At 36.0% G+C, this 18,861-nt stretch overlaps 2 protein-coding genes across 7 annotated transcripts in view; one reads left to right on the forward strand and one right to left on the reverse strand.

Moving 5' to 3' along the window:
* The window catches only part of LOC128246797 (polyamine-transporting ATPase 13A3-like), a 51,348-nt gene extending 46,623 nt beyond the window's left edge, over positions 1–4,725 (reverse strand). For all 5 annotated transcript variants that reach the window (XR_008263364.1, XM_052965241.1, XM_052965239.1 and 2 more), the window contains exon 1: positions 4,574–4,725. The gene's annotated coding sequence lies outside the window, so the exon portion shown is untranslated. The remainder of the gene's footprint in view (positions 1–4,573) is intronic.
* Positions 4,726–13,715: 8,990 nt separating this feature from the next.
* On the forward strand, positions 13,716–16,785 carry LOC128203135 (deacetylase Oant_2987-like). Of its 2 annotated transcripts, XM_052904419.1 has the most exons (6): positions 13,716–14,221; positions 14,590–14,706; positions 15,112–15,262; positions 15,601–15,686; positions 15,809–16,042; positions 16,240–16,785. In XM_052904419.1, exons 1-6 carry the CDS (start codon positions 13,939–13,941, stop codon positions 16,623–16,625), a joined length of 1,257 nt encoding a protein of 418 aa, XP_052760379.1. In that variant the 5' UTR covers positions 13,716–13,938; the 3' UTR covers positions 16,626–16,785. The 2 variants fall into 2 exon arrangements, with proteins under 2 accessions (XP_052760379.1, XP_052760380.1); XM_052904420.1 differs by lacking the exon at positions 14,590–14,706.
* Positions 16,786–18,861: the final 2,076 nt, after the last annotated feature.

Here is an 18,861-nt window from a genome sequence, read left to right on the forward strand (position 1 = left end):
AAATATGAATTTTATTTTAAGGTCAATGATTGGTTACTGCATGCTATCATGCATTATGAAATAATCTCCCAAAGATGGACATAATGGTTGTTCCAAACTGGAAAATATTGTCATCACTGATTTTTATTTCCACAGCAATGAAACCGTCCAGGGCTTTTAAAGATGGTTGGTTGGGAAACGGGAAACCTTTTTTTTTCTTTTTAAAGCCTAAATCTTATATTTGTAAAATCTTATATCTTAAGAATATAATTATGGATTTATTGATGCATGCATCATAAAAAAGCATTAAGAAATCATTCTTAATCATATATCTTAATTAGAACCTAAATAGACAGGCCATTTCCCTGTCCTGATGTATCTCTCACTAGACCAAGATATAGCATACATGTGTTCAATTAAAAATTAATGCAAGCATGAGCTCTCATTGCTGTATTTAATGAGACGATGGGATTATGCTAAAGCACTTAAAAAAATAATACTGTTCATAATCACTCTACTGGCTAAGATCACAAATCTGAACACTTTTTGATTTTTTTTACAATTATCTTCGCAAGTTTTTGTTATAGTAAGTTAAAATTGCGTATGAAACATCTTTTGTTAATGTGACAAATCTGTTAAAGTACAGATTCACGATCTTATCAATTTTATATCAAATCGTTTATTTTATGGATGGTAAATCATCCTTTGATTTATGCTATGGGTGCACAAATATTGAACATTTAAAAAGCATTGTTTTTTTCTAAGATGATACACCAATCTAAAAAAGTTTTGATAAATTTAGACAAAATTATGTCGAAGTAGATGAGTGCTTTAAGTTTGAATTGGATTAAAGACAAATTGATAACAATATAATATCAAAAACTTGATTGGTAAGAACCTGCCAAAAGTCAACCTCACGAAAATACATATCATACAATAATGATTAATAAGTACGCTATATCAATTAGGCTGCAAAGTTATTTATTGTTTCTGCGTTTTTTACCAAACATGCGATTTAAATGTAAAGCGTGATTTCTATATATAAATATCTTGAATGTAGGTCAACATACAGTACACTCCACGCGGAACTACCACTTTCCGTTTTCCTCGGCGGATTTTGGTCATCGCGAACTTGACATTCAATTTATCATAATCCGCTTTCCTCAATGTTTTCACTTGTTCACCCTCCGAGGCTGATCAGTGGACCGTATAATTACAATCGCCGCATACTCAGGATTGAAAACACTGCAAAACTCTGAGGAAACCGATAAGAATCTCCTACTGTACATGTATCTGATTTTGTGTAATTTATTTGAATACTGTTCTTTTATTGTGTTGTTTCAATATTTTTCAGACTAACTTGCACATAATAAGACTCGTAATCCTTTGAAGGGCAAAAATGCAACATATGTCGAAGTCCGTTTTTGACCGAGTTTTAATTATATCTTACTCATTTGACTTCCAACAGTCCCAGTTACTTAAAGTAATGTAAACATTCTGTTTGCTACGTTATTCAATTAATTTCTCTTAACTGTTTTACATTTAAACCTGCAGTTTGATAAAAAAAAAAATGCATTATTCGCAATAACAAACATGCCAGATAACCAAAAGTAGTCTAAATTTAGTGCACAATACATCACTACAAATTTGCATATAACATGACTTCCACATTGTCAAAAATACTAGATTGCGTTTATATAATTTCTAATTATTAACTAAGAAGTTATGGTTTCAATATTTTTAAGCACAATATTCATACTTCAGGGATGATAACAGAGCCAAGTTGCCAATCCTGAAAATGTCTGCGTGGGGTTGAGGGGGCCGCTCAAGGCCCCCAATGGGTCCCCCTGGTGGGGGGACAAGGTAATTCTGTATTTCAGGGATTCTAATACCCTTTTTTGCCTTAGAATAGTGTTCAAGGAGTACACCTTTCGGTTAAGTAGATAAAATTATGTTCAACACGAGACATCCACAATCAGAACAATAATCAGGAATCTTAGCATTGAAGGTTAACACCTTTGTCTTTAAACAGTTAAATTTACTCTTTTTTTACCTGAAGTCACAGGCATTAGACATGTACCTGACATTTTGGTTCAGTTGTTCACTTCCCATAAAACTCAACTGGCTATGATCAAATGCCTGTGTATGAACAGTCTACACTGTGGGATGTTTGATTTATAATAATGAACAACATATCAATTATCATGCTTGCAAATGTTTATTGTAAAAGTGGTATTTATTCAATTCCATTTTCTGCACATTTGATGAGAATATAATGTTATTAATTATTATATATATTATTCCAAGTAATATCCAAACGGGACTTTAAAAATGCTTTGGCAGCGTAGCCGTTGTGGACATGGTGGACATTGACGTATTTTGGTCCCCAAGCCAGATTTTTTCCCCTCATGGTGTTACAAGAGTCCAGTAGCACACTTAAACTAGATTGTCCCACGGCAGTTCAAGTCTCTCAAACAGGCTTTCAAATTCAATGAAAATTAATTTAGAATCAGCCCGTGATTTTTAAGGAGGCCAAATGTCTCAACACTATTTCTTTCTCTACAGCAGAAAAATAGCTGCAACAGTTTTCTCATTGTTTGTGTTTGTTGACTTGTCTTAGTTGAAACAAAACCGAGATCCATTAGCTCCTCCACATGTTCATCATTGAAATGGCTAGCCACTCCGTAAGTCATCTTGTATGATGCTGTACACCTTTGAAGTTTTAATTCGCTGAGAGCTTTTGTATCTTTGGCAAGTGTCTTAAGTAAGACACACTACTGTCGTACGAGGGAGCATGTTCAGCCATAAATCCAAGTATCATGGCCTCTGGATTGAATTGTCAGTCATTGACAGGAACAACTGGATGCACTGGCTGAGGTGTCTTTCATCCCTGACTTTTGTAACCATCAGCATACCTGGATGGGTAAATACAAATTACAACTATAGAATTTAAATCTCACCCAAACTGAGTCCTCAAGAAGTTTTGTTGAACTGTCTCAAATAGAAAATAAAATGACTGCCTCGACGTAATATATAGTACTACTACAAAATATTTATTCATGTTTTTTTTTTTAATTTGAACTAAACCAATTTTCATTTGAACCTCCCATTATGGTCAACAGCCACTTCTTATTGAGAACAGTGCTTCAAATATTATGAGAAAAATAAAGAAACAGCGTAAACTTCAATCGGCCAAATAAAAATCCATTATTATGACACAATCCGAATCGGGATGTCCGAAATAATGCTATATGCAGTTTGATCACTTTCTATTAACTTAAAAAGAAACGTTTCGGGAATTTCTCTAAAAAATAAATGGCAAATATACCCTTAAAATCGACGAATCAATGTTTTTAGAAGTTGATGGTGGTCGTTTTTTTTCCAATTTTCCAATACCCGTTTATTCGTCTTCGTCGTCTGTCATATCCGGATATGACCTTTCGGATACTGTCTCCTAGTCCCATCGGTAATTTCCGTAATCACCGGATGCTATCTTAACCAATCATATAGCTCGATTGCCAAGATGTTAATAGGTTCGTTAATTTCCGGCCTTACATATCTGGAAAACTCACCTTTCGTACCCATATTGTTTGAACTGAGCTTGAATCGCTCCCTGTACCCCTCCCCCCTAGAAAAAAACTCTTAACGGATTTACATTAATCTCAAAATCGATCCGTGAGGCCTTAAATCCGGAATTCCGGATTAATCCGGAATTTTATCATCCCTGATACTTACACCGTAACTTTATTCTTTCTTTCTTTATGAGAAAAAATAAATTTTTTAAAAGAAATAACTACAAATGTAATTATTTATTTTCAATAGTAGCAATGAAGTAGCAAAGCATACACCTCGGAGTTCCGCTTTGAGGCAAATAAAACATAACGATCACCAGCGATACTGGCAATAAAACCCTCGGCGGAAAACGAGCAACTCGGCAAAACTCGGCGGATTATAGTGAGGAAAGCGGGTACATACTTAGTGATGTCCGCGATGAATTAAAAAACCCTCGGAGTGACCGAGGAAGGTGGTAGTTCCGCATGGAGTGTACTGTAACTGCGATGCGCATGGATATTGTGACGTTATTCCCCTGTGTGCTACATTTTGATCAACGCATATTAGAACATTGTATGGCATTTATAGAAAAAAATACTCAACAAAACAAGATGAAACTTCGTGTGATCAAGGCACGCCTCTATATTGAGCTAGATCATCAAATTACTGATCACCGTAAATAACATGTGTTCCAGATTTGCATCCTGTTCAGGTTTGTAAAGTCAACCAGTTAGGATAATAGATTAGCACACAATCTAGCTACAATAATGAGCGATCAGGGATACTTTTTTGACATTGCTAATGTATTCATGTCTCTAGTCTGCAATAGTAAAAAAAAATGTCAAAAGACTTATATATACGGCCATTCAGCACACAACCCTCAGTAATTACTCTGTAGCGGACCCTACAAAGAAAAGAAACAGAAGGTCATAGGATCCCCAGCTTAATACGTATTCCAATTGTAAACCCTGAAAATGAAGTCAACAGATGAAAATTGAAATGTCAAAACAAAAATTTAAGAAAAAATACTATTAAAACATACCTGGTGGGATTGTCTGAGAAAAACTGAACCAAAGCACCTAACATATTTTAATAATATATCAAACAATACATCTATCGTCGGTCGTAGTGACAAAATTGTCTTTAAGGGTTTTATTTATTAGTATTTTTTTAGAAAAAATATCAACACGTCGTAATATTGGTTATGTTTAGCTTAGACAAAACGGTTTTATAAAACGGTTTATAGCAGCTCCTACGCAGTAACCTCCCTTGACGCGCAGGATATATTTCGGTTGCCAAAATCGAAAATACCTGAAATACAGTGATTAAATTAATAAGAAATTTATTTAATTTTATCTTATAGCTGTATTGTTGTTTAGTTTTTACAAAAATAATTAGAAAAAAAAGCTGGGAGGGAAGTTGCCAGTGCAGGCCTAGAACCCAAGACAGCCAGAACTGCACGCTGCTCTATAGACGGCTGGTTTTTACCCACACAAACTACACACCCCAAATTACAATGCATAGAAATTTACTCTTGTTACCAGTAAAATTAGGGAGGTATAACGCAGCCAATATAAAATATAGGGAAAACGCTGCGATTTGCGCAGCCAATACAGTGACAAACATTGTTTAAAACGATTGTTCATGGTAAAATAGTATCAGATTAATAATGTTTACATTCATTTATTTTTTTTGCTGTTTTGCAAGACGTTCGTGCAACATCAAGACTTTACATTGATATAAAGAGTAATAACCTAATGAACACATATATCAGGGGGAGGACGTAATTTCGTTTCATGCAAACATTAAGTGAGAAAAATGTTTCATGGCAAACAATATGGCGGATTTAGAATGAAAAGTATCGGTTCTGGTACCAACTTTTGCGTGGTAAGTGGACTTTTTCTTTAAATTTTGAAAAATGTATGCGTCCAGTATGGGGCGAAAAACATATTGTTCGATCGACATCTTAGTTTGGTATCATAACTTTAAAGATAAAAAAGTTATTGAACAGATTGTAGCTTAGGAGGCAATGTTTACAAGTAAACGTGTTGATTTAATCCACATTTTTTTCTCGGCAAATACGGCATATCTGTGCATGTTGTAACTGTGCTTGCATGTATATATTCCTATTTTCCAAACTTCGTGGTTATTACTCGACTGTACATGTTCTAGGCCGATTTTTTGTACCTTAACTCCCCATTATGCTTATTGCAAGCACATTACCCACTTTTTGGAGAAATGCAAACATACAGTGAATGATAAAGATTGTATGAAATTTTAAAATATTTAATATGTAAAAATATACGACTAAAAGTTTATTATTTGTTTATTATGTGTATCATAGAGTACTAAAACCCAATTTTTATGATTCTCAGTCCCAGAGATCACCCTAGGGATCAATCGCTCGAATTCTGAGATAGCTCGACTGGCCAAAAATTCAGTCCAAATACCAAGTAACTTTGCGTCGGAAGGCAATATTTTGCTTCGGATGAGGACTTTAAACAAGGATAACTTCACTATTTCTTCACCATTTTAAATGAAATATAGCGCAGTCTACGCCGCTTACGGAGCCCCTCATTTGGTCTTTTACCAGAGTTTGATTGAGAGTTTAGTTTTTTTAAACACTTCGACAAACCTTGTCACAATACGGCCGTCTGACGGAGCACTGTCAAAACATGATTTTGGAAACAGGTTTATCAAAGTGTTTGATGAAACTAATGACTTTATCAAATTTCGGTAAATATACAAATGTGGGGCTCCTTAAGAGGCATAGACTGCCCTTTGTTTCATTTAAAATGGTGTTGTACAAGAAAAGTTATCTTTGATTTAAGTCTTCATTTTAAGCAAAATGTTGCCTTCCAGCGTAGCATATATGACGTAATTTATCACGTGGTATACACACACTGTCTAAACCACCACCAGAAACATTTTTAAAATAATATTAGCATTACCACAACCAGAAATATTCACATGGTTAGTGAACAAAGATGTAAATAGTTTGGTCCTACCTCTACCAGACGGTCCAAAGTGTTTTGTGTTTTCCGAACTTAAGTGAGGGAAATGTGTGATGCATCTAATGAAATGGCGGTGTTCAAAGGGATTTTGGTGTTTAAGGAGGATATTTCCACCTGGTAAGTAAGTTATATCACTTTTCACAATATAAATACGCCTACCCGGAGGCCACACGTGTAAGCTTCTCTCAGTTTTTTAACCTATGTTTCTAGATGCCTTAACAAAAAAGTTATTGAGTGTATAAGCTGAACGATTGCTTGTTTACAAAGTGAAAATGGAAAATTGCATGACTTAAAACTATGTTAAAATTATGTTTTAGTCAACGTGTACCATTCTTGTACCTTTTTTAGCTATTTTTTATTGATTTTTTTTTGCATCTTTTTTCTTTCTATTCGACGGCTAGTGCAGTGTCATGGGCACTATACGGCCGACTTTTTTATGTCTAAACACCTTTATGTTGGGCGAGGAAGTTTTATGCAGTTTTTGTGTGATTCAGAATCAAAATAAGCGTGCGTTAATAAAAGTGTAATTAAAAGACGAGCTGTAAGACATGTTAATATTGATAACAAAATGGAATTTGATACCCAATAAAAACGTACCGCGTATTTGTTATGCAAAATTACCTATCATATACACTTGTATACTATTCTAGCAATTCATATATCAAGGGGGAGGACGTAATTTCGTTTCATGCAAACAATAAGTGAGAAAAATGTCTCATGGCAAACAAAATGGCGGATTTAGAATGAAAAGTATCGGTTCTGGTACCAAATTTTGCGTGGTAAGTGGACTTTTTCTTTAAATTTTGAAAAACGTATGCGCCCAGTATGCGGCGAAAAACATATTCTTCGATCGACATCTTAGCTTGATATCTTAACATTAAAGATAAAAAAGTTATTGAACAGATTGTGGCTTAGGAGGCAATGTTTACAAATAAACGTGTTGATTCTATCCACATGTTTTGTATTGTCGCGGCAAATATGGCATATCTGTGCATGTTGTAATTGTGCTTGCATGTATATATTCCTATTTTCTAAACTTCAAGGTTATTACTCGACTGTACATGTTCTAGGCCGATTTTTTGTACCTTAACTCCCCATTATGCTTATTGCAAGCACATTACCCACTTTTTGGAGAAATGCAAACATACAGTGAATGATAAAGATTGTATGAAATTTTAAAATATTTAATATGTAAAAATATACGACTAAAAGTTTATTATTTGTTTATTATGTGTATCATAGAGTACTAAAACCCAATTTTTATGATTCTCAGTCCCAGAGATCACCCTAGGGATCAATCGCTCGAATTCTGAGATAGCTCGACTGGCCAAAAATTCAGTCCAAATACCAAGTAACTTTGCGTCGGAAGGCAATATTTTGCTTCGGATGAGGACTTTAAACAAGGATAACTTCACTATTTCTTCACCATTTTAAATGAAATATAGCGCAGTCTACGCCGCTTACGGAGCCCCTCATTTGGTCTTTTACCAGAGTTTGATTGAGAGTTTAGTTTTTTTAAACACTTCGACAAACCTTGTCACAATACGGCCGTCTGACGGAGCACTGTCAAAACATGATTTTGGAAACAGGTTTATCAAAGTGTTTGATGAAACTAATGACTTTATCAAATTTCGGTAAATATACAAATGTGGGGCTCCTTAAGAGGCATAGACTGCCCTTTGTTTCATTTAAAATGGTGTTGTACAAGAAAAGTTATCTTTGATTTAAGTCTTCATTTTAAGCAAAATGTTGCCTTCCAGCGTAGCATATATGACGTAATTTATCACGTGGTATACACACACTGTCTAAACCACCACCAGAAACATTTTTAAAATAATATTAGCATTACCACAACCAGAAATATTCACATGGTTAGTGAACAAAGATGTAAATAGTTTGGTCCTACCTCTACCAGACGGTCCAACGTGTTTTGTGTTTTCCGAACTTAAGTGAGGGAAATGTGTGATGCATCTAATGAAATGGCGGTGTTCAAAGGGATTTTGGTGTTTAAGGAGGATATTTCCACCTGGTAAGTAAGTTATATCACTTTTCACAATATAAATACGCCTACCCGGAGGCCACACGTGTAAGCTTCTCTCAGTTTTTTAACCTATGTTTCTAGATGCCTTAACAAAAAAGTTATTGAGTGTATAAGCTGAACGATTGCTTGTTTACAAAGTGAAAATGGAAAATTGCATGACTTAAAACTATGTTAAAACTATGTTTTAGTCAACGTGTACCATTCTTGTACCTTTTTTAGCTATTTTTTATTGATTTTTTTTTGCATCTTTTTTCTTTCTATTCGACGGCTAGTGCAGTGTCATGGGCACTATACGGCCGACTTTTTTATGTCTAAACACCTTTATGTTGGGCGAGGAAGTTTTATGCAGTTTTTGTGTGATTCAGAATCAAAATAAGCGTGCGTTAATAAAAGTGTAATTAAAAGACGAGCTGTAAGACATGTTAATATTGATAACAAAATGGAATTTGATACCCAATAAAAACGTACCGCGTATTTGTTATGCAAAATTACCTATCATATACACTTGTATACTATTCTAGCAATTCATATATCAAGGGGGAGGACGTAATTTCGTTTCATGCAAACAATAAGTGAGAAAAATGTCTCATGGCAAACAAAATGGCGGATTTAGAATGAAAAGTATCGGTTCTGGTACCAAATTTTGCGTGGTAAGTGGACTTTTTCTTTAAATTTTGAAAAACGTATGCGCCCAGTATGCGGCGAAAAACATATTCTTCGATCGACATCTTAGCTTGATATCTTAACATTAAAGATAAAAAAGTTATTGAACAGATTGTGGCTTAGGAGGCAATGTTTACAAATAAACGTGTTGATTTAATCCACATTTTTTTCTCGGCAAATACGGCATATCTGTGCATGTTGTAACTGTGCTTGCATGTATATATTCCTATTTTCCAAACTTCGTGGTTATTACTCGACTGTACATGTTCTAGGCCGATTTTTTGTACCTTAACTCCCCATTATGCTTATTGCAAGCACATTACCCACTTTTTGGAGAAATGCAAACATACAGTGAATGATAAAGATTGTATGAAATTTTAAAATATTTAATATGTAAAAATATACGACTAAAAGTTTATTATTTGTTTATTATGTGTATCATAGAGTACTAAAACCCAATTTTTATGATTCTCAGTCCCAGAGATCACCCTAGGGATCAATCGCTCGAATTCTGAGATAGCTCGACTGGCCAAAAATTCAGTCCAAATACCAAGTAACTTTGCGTCGGAAGGCAATATTTTGCTTCGGATGAGGACTTTAAACAAGGATAACTTCACTATTTCTTCACCATTTTAAATGAAATATAGCGCAGTCTACGCCGCTTACGGAGCCCCTCATTTGGTCTTTTACCAGAGTTTGATTGAGAGTTTAGTTTTTTTAAACACTTCGACAAACCTTGTCACAATACGGCCGTCTGACGGAGCACTGTCAAAACATGATTTTGGAAACAGGTTTATCAAAGTGTTTGATGAAACTAATGACTTTATCAAATTTCGGTAAATATACAAATGTGGGGCTCCTTAAGAGGCATAGACTGCCCTTTGTTTCATTTAAAATGGTGTTGTACAAGAAAAGTTATCTTTGATTTAAGTCTTCATTTTAAGCAAAATGTTGCCTTCCAGCGTAGCATATATGACGTAATTTATCACGTGGTATACACACACTGTCTAAACCACCACCAGAAACATTTTTAAAATAATATTAGCATTACCACAACCAGAAATATTCACATGGTTAGTGAACAAAGATGTAAATAGTTTGGTCCTACCTCTACCAGACGGTCCAACGTGTTTTGTGTTTTCCGAACTTAAGTGAGGGAAATGTGTGATGCATCTAATGAAATGGCGGTGTTCAAAGGGATTTTGGTGTTTAAGGAGGATATTTCCACCTGGTAAGTAAGTTATATCACTTTTCACAATATAAATACGCCTACCCGGAGGCCACACGTGTAAGCTTCTCTCAGTTTTTTAACCTATGTTTCTAGATGCCTTAACAAAAAAGTTATTGAGTGTATAAGCTGAACGATTGCTTGTTTACAAAGTGAAAATGGAAAATTGCATGACTTAAAACTATGTTAAAACTATGTTTTAGTCAACGTGTACCATTCTTGTACCTTTTTTAGCTATTTTTTATTGATTTTTTTTTGCATCTTTTTTCTTTCTATTCGACGGCTAGTGCAGTGTCATGGGCACTATACGGCCGACTTTTTTATGTCTAAACACCTTTATGTTGGGCGAGGAAGTTTTATGCAGTTTTTGTGTGATTCAGAATCAAAATAAGCGTGCGTTAATAAAAGTGTAATTAAAAGACGAGCTGTAAGACATGTTAATATTGATAACAAAATGGAATTTGATACCCAATAAAAACGTACCGCGTATTTGTTATGCAAAATTACCTATCATATACACTTGTATACTATTCTAGCAATTCATATATCAAGGGGGAGGACGTAATTTCGTTTCATGCAAACAATAAGTGAGAAAAATGTCTCATGGCAAACAAAATGGCGGATTTAGAATGAAAAGTATCGGTTCTGGTACCAAATTTTGCGTGGTAAGTGGACTTTTTCTTTAAATTTTGAAAAACGTATGCGCCCAGTATGCGGCGAAAAACATATTCTTCGATCGACATCTTAGCTTGATATCTTAACATTAAAGATAAAAAAAAGTTATTGAACAGATTGTAGCTTAGGAGGCAATGTTTACAAATAAACGTGTTGATTCTATCCACAATTTTCGTATTTTCTCGGCAAATACGGCATATTTGTGCATGTTGTAAAGTTCTGTGCTTGCATGGATATTCCTATTTTCCAAACTTCATGGTTATTACTCGACTGTACATGTTTCCAGGCCGATTTTTTGTACCTTAAACCCCCTTTATGTTTATTGCAAGCACGTACATTACCCACTTTTTTTGAGAAATGCAAACACACTTCTGCACAATTGTTTAGCCTTGAGAGGATACGTTTTTAGTTCTGATAATCGCTAATGATCACGAGTCTTTCAGTTTGGTATGTGATGTGTATCATAATTTGAAGTCAACGACCTTTTCACTTCAGGAACGGAACATCTAGGTATCGCTCATGTTTTTTGTAAAATGCTTTTTTCTTTGTATGACGTAATAAAATGTGGCAAATCATTAGAAGTGATAAAGCTAAGATAACAAAACCTGGAAACCTTATGCAAGTGTTGATGTTTGCTAAAATAACTTCTTTAAATGCCTCAATTTTCATTAGCGTTAACAACGCTAATGATCGCTTCATTGCGACTTTATTGTTGCGTGATTGGTTGATTGACACCATCACGTGATGTTATCAATTTATGGATAAGAGTGAGAATACTGTTTAATACCGACTCACAGATCTTCGCCAGTACTTTTGAGTACGCGCAAGGGCCGAACCCGGCATACACGTTTTGTCTCAACACGCGCGGACGGGTACCAGTCACGAGGTAAACATAATCCCGGTTCACGTTCGCGTGTAAAGTTGAAAAGCGCATGCCGGGTCCGGCCGGTGTGCATGGTCAAAATTACTGGCGAAGATCTGTGAGTCGGTAAATAAAAAGTATTCTTGGCAGAGTTATTAAAGAAACTTGCGAAAACGCTACTAGCTTGTGCTTGTTGAGCGATTGCACCTTGGAGATCACTTTCTTCTGAACATGCATGCGACGTATACAGTTGTTTTATTATAAGCATCTTGTAGATCTGAGCTCGTTTCCATACATATGTCTCAATCCGAAATCTGCTAACCTTCATTACTTGTGAATGATAAAGATTGTATGAAATTTTAAAATCTTTAATATATAAAAATAAACGACTAAAAGTTGATTATTTGTTTATTATGTGTATCATAGAGTACTAAAACACATTTTTTTAAGATTCTCAGTCCAAGAAATCACCATAGGAACCAAATTGCTCGAATCAGGTAGCTCGACTGGCCTTAAATGCTGTCCAAATACCAAGTAACTGTGTTCCGACGTAGCATTTATGACGCAAATTATCACGTGATATACACACACTGTTAGATAATACTGATTAATATTGCTGGTTGTGGTGTTGATAAACTGTATTAAATGCTGTGTGTCGTCAGTGTTGCTTGTAGTAATTAATTTACATATTAATCGCTATTTTTAACACCAACACCTTATATATATATTACTATTAGAAACACCACCACTTAAAATTATATCCTGATTGGACAGAGCTAGCAAAGCAATTTTAGCCGATATTGTGGAATGAAATAAGCGGAATGAAAGAAGCGCGGAGTGAAAGAAGCGCGGAGTGAAACAAGCGTGATACAGTGTGACTAGCTATGTTTTAATTAATATCAATATCAAAGGTATCGCTCATGTTTTTTGTAAAATGCATTTTTTTGTATGACGAAATAAAATGTGGCAAATCATTAGAAGTGATAAAGCTAAGATAACAAAACCTGGAAACCTTGAGCAAGTGTTGATGTTTGCTAAAATATCTTCTTTAAATACCTCAATTTTCATAAGCGTTAACAACGCTAATGATCGCTTCATTGCGACTTTATTGTTGCGTGATTGGTTGATTGACACCATCACGTGATGTTGTCAATGTATGGCTAAGAGGTCAAAATATCCATCACTTTAGTATAAGTCCTGGTGCCCTTGTGGTTAAGGCGTCAGTTACCTAACTTTTCTTGACTTTCCTGGCGTGGGTTCCGACCCCACTAAAACCCAAGTACATTATTGTACTATAACTGTATTGTTTTTTGTTTTTTAATTTCGATATCATAGTATAATAATGATAAATCAGTGTTTTCAGATGCATTACCGGGAAAACTTATGGTTGGTCCAAAAACTAGCTACAATAATGACCGATCAGGGATACTTTTTTTATTAGTTTAACATTTCATATGTATCCCTGTAACGCGTCTCGAGTCTGCCAATAAAATAAAATCGCCAAAAGACTCGTTGACGGCCATTTAGGTGGACTAGTCCAAAAACATATGAGCGAGTATCTTTAGGTTATTTATAATCAACTAAACTTTGCCGTTTTGTGCACACCAAATTGTACACGTGGGTTTCCCCGACTCGCACTAATTGTTTCACGATCGTTATAAAGTACATACGTTATTTAAAACGAAACTAAACCTTAAGTAAACACTAGCTCTTGAAACATGTGGTGTTATGACATGGAAATAGCCATCTCCAAGTGCAAGTATTGTGAATAGTATATTATGCCTATCTTATCAGTATAATACTGTGGAGCATATCGTGGCTAAATGTGAACCTTATTTTAACTATTAAGCATTGTGAATGTCGACCATACCTGTTATATTTTATCTTTAACTTGCTAAGTTGACAGTGTGACCTTGAACGAATCATGCAAGTCGACACGCTTATTGTACACGGGAGAGTTATTGATCCTCTTAATGACGTAGACAAAACATTAGATGTGGCAATAAAGGATGGAAAAGTGTTTAAGGTTGGGGAAAACCTAAACGTGGCGGCAACGGAAACATTTGATGCTACGGGTTGTCTTGTGACTCCTGGCCTGATTGACGCGCACGTGCATTGCTATGAATATGCCACGCCTATCAGTTTGAACGCGGACAAGCGATGTTTGTCCCGAGGGGTGACGACGGTCATAGATGCGGGTAGCTCGGGTAGGTACCTGTAAACCACTTGTGTCATCGTTAGGTTAAATATAATCAAAGGACTTAACAGTCCATAAAACCATACACATAATAAGCATAAATGAATGGTTAAACTACAACAGTATAGATTTAAACGTTACTGAATGGTTCCTACTACCTACCAGTAGCAATGTGCATACACGTGTACCGTGGGTCAATCTGGTTTAGGATGTTTAGCCGTCAATTGTTCCATCCTTTAATCCGTTTCAGATATGATGCATTCAGATTGCCAGAAAATTCAGTTCCGTTAAAAAACTTCTATTTCTTTGTGAAACCGGACCCTGAGATGCACAATACTCTCTATCGATAATCAAATAACTATTTAAACTCTGTTGAAGGCGCGTCGACGTTTATGGGACTACGTAAGTACGTGATGGAGCGGTCAAAGACACGCGTCAAGTGCCTACTGCACATCGCGATGCATGGGTTGGCGTCCGCGGGCCTCTCTGCGGGAGGTATTGCATTCACTTGGTTATTTACAGGAAACTAGGGTAGTTCATTATCTTTTTCACTCAACAAAGATTTGTTTCGTTTGTTGTTGTTGTTGTTGCTTGTTTGTTTTTATGTTGTTGTTTTTTGTTTGTTGTTGTTGTGATTTGTGTGTGTGTGTTGTTTTTTGTTTTTTTGTTGTTGTTTTTTTTGGGGGGGGGATCTGGGAAGACCGTTTCAGAACATTCGATTTGCAATTTGGGCACTGGTAATGCTTACACAATATTTAAAGCAACATTGGAGTTAACCTCGTAAACACACGTTTAAATATCTTATATTTAACTTTAAATTTTAATTACGTTTCTATTTGTACACTCCATGTGCATTGTTTCAAATAAGTTCATATAAACAACACGTAGTTTTGATTACAGCGGGTGGTGGAGAATCCGACACCCTTGCCATTTTGGACGAAGACTCCTGCGTGAAATGTATCCAGGACAATCGTGACGTCATTGTTGGCGTCAAAGTAAGACTGTCCACAGACGTCTGTGCCATGGGGAAGACAGAATATGAGGCATATCGGTAGATCATCATGTTTTATTTAAAGACAACTGTATTTAATTGAAAGCGTTGAATGTCATTTCTTGAGTATTATATGAGTATTCAACTCAATTAAGCACAAAATAACTAAATGAAAACAGATTAAAATTTCTTACTTAGTGTTTGGCGCGAATGCTTATAATAGTCAGCGGCAATGCGCGAACCGCGAAACAGTCCACCTACTAAAATAATGCATAACTTGAAATTTGGCAGCTGTTTTCGTCAGGGGCGTTTTAAAGGGTTTCATCAGATTCCGTCCGGCGATCTCATTGGCGGAGACATGAGCGTAAACACTAAATATAGTTGTATGATGGTTTCAGTCGAGCATTGAATGCAGCAGAGCGATGTTCGGTGCCACTTATGACGCATCATTCCATGTCCACTATACCAACACAGAGGGCTCTAGGTGATGAGTATCTATTTTTTATATATAACTAATTTCGAATGTATTCTTTAGTTTTGATTAACATCATATTTATCAACATTAAAATGTTATATATCTTCAAGGCAAATAATATATGTTTGCAGATCCTTCAGCGAAACTGTGTTGCCCTGGAGATCTGAGGCCAGGGGATATATACACGCATACATACGTTGGTTATCCAAGCACAATCGTTGACGCGGAAACACGTGACGTATACAGTGACGTTATGGATGCAAAATCACGTGGTGTTCTATTTGACGTAGGCCATGGCGCTGGCGGCTTTAACTGGACCGTTGCGGAAATCGCTTGCAAACAAAACCTCTACCCAGACCTACTAGGTAAAAATGCGTTAAAAGTATGTCTTACAAAAAGTAGTTTAATATTAGCACAACTCTTAATAGTCATAGCCGAATTTTGATGCATATATATATACGTTATGTATTAGGGAGTTTGCATTTTGATGCCCCATAAGGAAAGGTTTTATTGTAATACAATATTTTTTGAAATATTGGATGACATTAATGTTTACTTTTAGGAACAGATCTGCATGTGTTTAGCCAAGATGGTCCTGCATACGATCTACCTTCTGTAATGACAAAGTTTCTGCATATTGGAATGCCGCTTTATGACGTCGTTAAGTCTGTGACGTCTGCTCCGGCTTTAGCATATGGAATCACTGGCGAAACAGGATCGCTTACTACTGGCATCGCTGGTGACGTAACCATTTTGAAAATAGATGATTGCGACTTCATGCTGGAAGACTCTGTTGGTCAGTTACGAAATATACGTCGGATAATTCGACACTTGGCAGTTTGGAGAGAAGGGGAGAGAATTCCTGTCACTTTTCCCAAACACTTACCCTCTGAAGAGTCACAACAACGATCTTTAAAGAATCTTAAAGACCAAGAAGTTAAAGACTAGCAAGTATATGCCATACGCCCATTGAAGTATTAGTTAATGGATACGGACTACCTAAGAGTTACCATTCCCGTATGGTGTAGCAGCCAGTGCTTTCATTATAGAACCATGTAACCACTTTTAGAAATAGATTACGATAAACTAGTATGAAATAAAGGTTCACTTAGGTAAAATATTGTTGTTAATATAATACGTACATGTATGCTACCTTGATATTTAAATTTGATGCATACAATGTCTGGTTTTCCTCGAAGATCTTCATTTTAAATATATCAGATTATTTGATAAATTTATCAGTCCATACCAGATTGATGTTACCTTCGACGGATATCAGCAAAAGGAACAAAAATGGATTATTAAGTGACAGCTCCCATATTGTTCACCAAAAAGGCGGTAAATCTATTACATACAATGAATTACATGAGTAATACACACTGAAACTCTTTATTTCCAAACTAGGGTGATTTAAATATTGAAGATTTGTAACGAACATGCATCATGGGACGCATTATGTAAGGAAATAACTGCATGTTGTATTTCATGCTCGTAATACTATTCGTTAACATGTTTATGGTTAGAACAAGGCACTAGGCATCGGCGGACCATATAGATAGTTGATGTGCGTAGAACGGGATAAATCACTTTTAATCGAACACACTCGATGTCACCAGAACTTAGGCTAAGACATTGTTGTTTGTGATAACCAACAACACAGCAATTCAAAACACGTTTCCATGTTGAGTTTTGAGGGAGAGCTGAACTTTCTTTGTAAATTGTTAATCGATTGTAGAATCATTTATTCATGACGTTGTAGAGTTCCTGTAGTCGAAAACTTTCTTGGCTAAGTAGTGTGTACTAATGCAAGAAAGTTTGTGGAAGAACACGAGTTTTCGTGCATCAATGTTAAGTATTATTGGGTAACATTCTAGAAGTGTCATATGGCAGTACGAAATCGTGATGGGATATTTTGGCTGCAAGCCTTAAAACGCGTACTATCGTCTCGATACCGTTGACCGGACGGTCAATGAGCCGTCAACAAACACAAGACGTGTTCTACCCTCTGCAGTTTCACCTCCGCAGATCATAACTGATCCTCCCGTTCCCATGACAGTCCACATAACGTTACAATCCGCGTGACACTCACAACGCCGGTGCAACACAAGCTGGCGTCCGTCAACATTCAGAAGGTAAGAACGTGACTCGTCACTGAACAACACAGTCCGCCACTGCGCTCTGCAATCGTAACAACTCGGCCATCTCCGGTAAGCTTCGAGATAGATATATCTTGATACTAGCCGAGGAGTTCCGATTGCTGCGTTGCTAGGTAACGAGGCTTCCCGAGTTAATGGCAACGCTACGCATTGGTTGTGCTAAAAATAGCACTATAGTTTTCAAGAAATCACATCAGTCATATGGTATGATAGTCAAAATGTGTATATGATTTCGAGAACAACAGTCTATCTATCTCTACATAATGCCAACTCCTCTTTCTGAGTGTTACTGACATGAACGGTGCGCGCCGACTTGCTAGTGAAAAGTGAAAAAAATAAAACACTGATAAAGCAAATCAACATCAGAAAAGTGAGAATTGGTGTATAAAAAGAAAACTAAACTTAAGTAACATGATAAAAGGTGATTGATGCACTGGTAAAAAGATAATGTACACTTGAACTAAAACACTTCAACGAAATCCTTCTTATTATACTGTATACTATCTGCGTTTCTCCATGGCCTTCTGTGTGGATGTTATCTGCGTTTCTTAAAACCCTTCCCTGTAATCTGTAACTATCTACGTAACTATCTCTCTAATCTTTTGGTGTACCTCGAGGAAGTATATTAGGTCCTCTGCTGTTTTTATGCTACATTAATGACATGAATACAAGCATCAGTTCTAAATGCAAAATTATACTTTATGCTGATGACTGCGCTATCTTATTTTCTCATAAAGACCCTGATATTATTCGACAAGTTCTTGGTCAAGAATTGCAAAACTGCAGCATGTGGTTAACTGATAACAAATTATCCCTTCATCTAGGAAAGACCGAATGCATTCTTTTTTGCTCCAAACGTAAACTTGGCAAAATAGGGGATTTCAGCATTCAATGTAATGGCCATGAAATCAAGTCTCAAGATTCAGTCAAATATCTTGGGTCAATTTTGGACTCTTGATTTGTCAGGTACATCTACTGTGAACAATATTGTTAAAAAGGTTAACTCTAGAATCAAATTTTTATAAAGA

This window comes from Mya arenaria, chromosome 9 (genome assembly GCF_026914265.1).
Source record: "Mya arenaria isolate MELC-2E11 chromosome 9, ASM2691426v1".
Taxonomy (NCBI): domain Eukaryota; kingdom Metazoa; phylum Mollusca; class Bivalvia; order Myida; family Myidae; genus Mya; species Mya arenaria.